Here is a 3,639-nt window from a genome sequence, read left to right on the forward strand (position 1 = left end):
GGTTTCATATATATCCATTTATATGGTGATTGAAAGAGAAAATTAAAGGGTTTGGTTATGTTCTCTTCAAGCGGTGTTATAGCCAATTCTTTTAAAATAAATTGATTTGTAGGTGATTTAAAACCTTGAAGGTCTACTACATAATCCATCTTGACTGTTACTGAATTAATAAGACAAAAGTAGGATTATTTATATTCTTCATTTTTTTTAGTAATATTGTCTTTAGTAATTTTTTTTACCTTTTTTTAGTAATTTTTAAATGATTTTTTTTACTCCACCACTGATTGGTCTGTACTCTACTACTCTGTCATGCAAAATGAGACAATATGCAGATGTTTGATTAGGAAAATTTTCTTTCGCTTCAAATTCAAGTCGAATGTCAACAGGGCCGTATTTTAGAGATTCATTTTGCTTTGAACAGTCAATTACTATTAATGGTGCAAAATCGAGAAATTCACCTTTCGTTAAATATGGTTGACATTCTTTATCATAGTAACTAGCTTGAAAGTTTGTATACATTTCATACAGTACAGCATAATGTTTTTTATCTAAATCAAGGTTAAGATTACCATATGGATAGCACTGACTGTTTAAAAATAATTTAACATTTGTAATTCTACAATGATCAAAGTGACTAGCATTTCGCGTTGTTACATTTTTTCGGTTTGTTTGAAAGCCTAGAATTACAAAACGAGGTTTTTCTAATTGCGTTGATGTTTTAACAGTCCACACATGATTCGCGGTTGTTGGTAGCAGAGGATATTCATATAATTCCCAGGTTCGAAAACTAATTGGAATTAGTGGATCTTTTTCAATGTATTTTAGCAATTTGAATTTTCGTGAATCAGATAAGCGTACATTAGGTAACAACCATTCAATTTTATCAATGGAAATTTTCACAAGTTCCTCAGCAGTTTGCAAAATTGCATTAACATCATTTCTCGATCTTGTTAAAATGAATTCATGTCTCGCGTTTACAATAATTTTTTGATAATCCTCAGCAAAACCAAAAATAACGCTTAGTGGAATTGAAATATCAAAATTACCATTATTATCAGCTAATGGAGTATTTGCATCACATGTGGGAAACCAACCTGCATTTTCTAAAAATTTACTTTGAGTACCATAAATTGAAATGTAATTTTTCATGAGACTCGTAAGACCGACATTTTTGTTTTTATCAATTTCCACAGCATTTAGCTCATAACGAGCTTCCTCAAATAAATGACAGATGGCGTTCATGATAAGCCTAGTATTGGTGACTGGTGTCCCATTTTCTTTTGTTAATTTTCCTTGTATATGAAGTGAGTTTTTTCCTGGTAAAAGACAGTGGTCTTGATTTTGAACAGCAATTCGAATTTCATCACTATTATTGAATGTTGATGAAGCATATGGTAAATGAGCATGGACTTCATAATGAGCAATGGATTCATCATAAACAATTGGTTTTGCAATACTTAGCAAGTCGTCCTCCATTTTTTTTATTTTTTACAGAATATTAGATGTCTATAGATGAAACCAACAAAGCAAATGCATACAAATTTAAATCTTTTTATTTTCACCTTCTTTTTTGCTTTTTCTGCTCTATCACTTTTAATCCTAGACTCTTCAATAGTTGAATGTTCTGCGGTGTTAACACCTTGACTGAAGATTTGTAACTGAATCTTTTTTGACATCCTACAGAGTTATTATTATTAATATAATAACCAAAGCCAACTTTTTGATTAAATACAATACCCATAATTTTATTCTTCTATTTTACAACCTCTTAATGTGTAATCTTATAGTAATAGTTTCACCACGAAAATTCACAATATGCCCATCTTGGTCAATGATTTGCAATTGAATATGATCTATTGTCTTGACAGCAACTGGTAAGTAAATGACTTGAGAGGGTACTTCAATTATCTTATATCCTGGTGGTACAGTGGGAAAAAATTCGTGAATTGTGTGCACCTTTTTATGATTAATATATGCACCTGTTGTAATATTACATTCAATTCTTAATGAATTCAGCTTTATAATAGACACTAGTAAATCAGATTGATGGAATATGTCAGCTTTCAGTATTTGTTGCCTAAAGCCTAATAATTGTGCAATAGAATTTGGTTTTTTAAAATTAATGTCACTATTGCACAAAATTTCACTCCTTAATGTGTTGTTATTTGGTTTAATGTGAAGATTAATTCCTTTTGGTTTTAAAACATGCTGTAGATAGCGTTGAATATCATCAATTTCGTAGCTACCTGTCGGTATAGTGATTTCTTCGTCACCGACGTAAAATTTATTATTTCCAATATCTACATTTGGAATCGAATTAAAGGTTAGAAATTCAACAAGTCCAAGAACATAATTTTTATTTGGAGTCAATTCAATTGGTGGAAAATAGTGTGCTTCCAAAATTGAAGAATTTCCAGACAATGTTAAGGTTAATGAATCGTTCATTTTGAGGGTTCAATGTAAACTGAGATATAAAATTTTTACTAGTCTTTATTTAAACAGGGAAAATACATTTTTTAACTCAAGTTGATTACAGAGAAATTTTAAACATAAATGACCACAAACAAAAGTGTCATAATTTTGATATCTTTTATGATTATATTTGATATTATCAACACTGAGATATTTTACAAGATCCGTAGGTGGTCGAAGGTTTCCAAAACTGTCAAAATATATAACATCATTCTTTATTTTTTTATAGGCAACCCAATGTGTGCCAGCACTATTTTTATTATCTAAATTAACTATAGCTGTTTCATTCTTACATGGTCCCATAAATGGTAAATTATCACGCATGAAAACTCCTCGAAAGTTAGGAATTTTTAACAATTTAGCATATTTAAGTAAATCGTAATTAGTCAATGCTCGTTGTGGTAATTTTACATTTTTTTTGCTTTTTTTTTAGCAGAACATTCTAATCCCAATCCTTGTTTGTATGGCTTTAAAAAAAGCCCTTTACCAAGAGCAATGGACTCCATTGTTTGATTATGTCGTTGACTTTCTTCAAGTTGTTTTTTCGCTGCTTTTGCATCATTAACGGCTTTTGCAATTCCAGCAGCTCCACCAGATAGAGCCCCTACTGCACTGAGACCAGCGAAAATCGGCACAAGAAATGGTAAAAAACCACCAACTTTTTTTGGTACTGGTAAAATTCGAGGTTGCTTTACTTTGTTTTTTCCACCTGCGATTTTCACAGCTATTCGTGCCCCTTTTAGAGCTGACTTAATAGCTGATGAGGTATCATTACCAGGAACAATAGATTTTTTTGCTGCTAGTACAATATTTCTTAATGGATGTGTTGCTTTATTTTTTCTTTTCTTCTTATTCTTAGATTTATTCTTTTTTGATTTTAAACCCATTCCCATCTTTGTTTTCATTTTCATAGCGTTAGTAATTGCCCAAGCTGTTGCTTTTTCACCAACTTTTGCGTCACTAGCGTGTACTCGACTCCAAGCTTTTTCAGCGAGTATTTTGTCTGCTGCGTGTCTATTCTCAACGTTATTTCTATTTTGAGAATAAGCAATATCGTGCTCTTTGCAAGCTTGATCTAGTGGATTGATACCAGGATCACCACGTGCCAATCGTTTTGCTAATTTAGTTCCAGGTCCACAATACTGATAACCAGGAACATGCAATTCA

General features: G+C 31.5%; 1 protein-coding gene across 1 annotated transcript; it reads right to left on the reverse strand.

Moving 5' to 3' along the window:
* Positions 1-255: 255 nt before the first annotated feature.
* LOC122510786 lies at positions 256-1,476 on the reverse strand. The gene is made up of 3 exons (XM_043625679.1): positions 1,164-1,476; positions 872-1,103; positions 256-787 (listed from the first exon to the last, which is right to left on the reverse strand). Exons 1-3 carry the CDS (start codon positions 1,474-1,476, stop codon positions 256-258), a joined length of 1,077 nt encoding a protein of 358 aa, XP_043481614.1.
* Between the last annotated feature and the right edge of the window lie 2,163 nt (positions 1,477-3,639).

The sequence above is a fragment of the Leptopilina heterotoma genome, unplaced genomic scaffold (genome assembly GCF_015476425.1).
Source record: "Leptopilina heterotoma isolate Lh14 unplaced genomic scaffold, ASM1547642v1 Lhet_733, whole genome shotgun sequence".
Taxonomy (NCBI): Eukaryota; Metazoa; Arthropoda; class Insecta; order Hymenoptera; family Figitidae; genus Leptopilina; species Leptopilina heterotoma.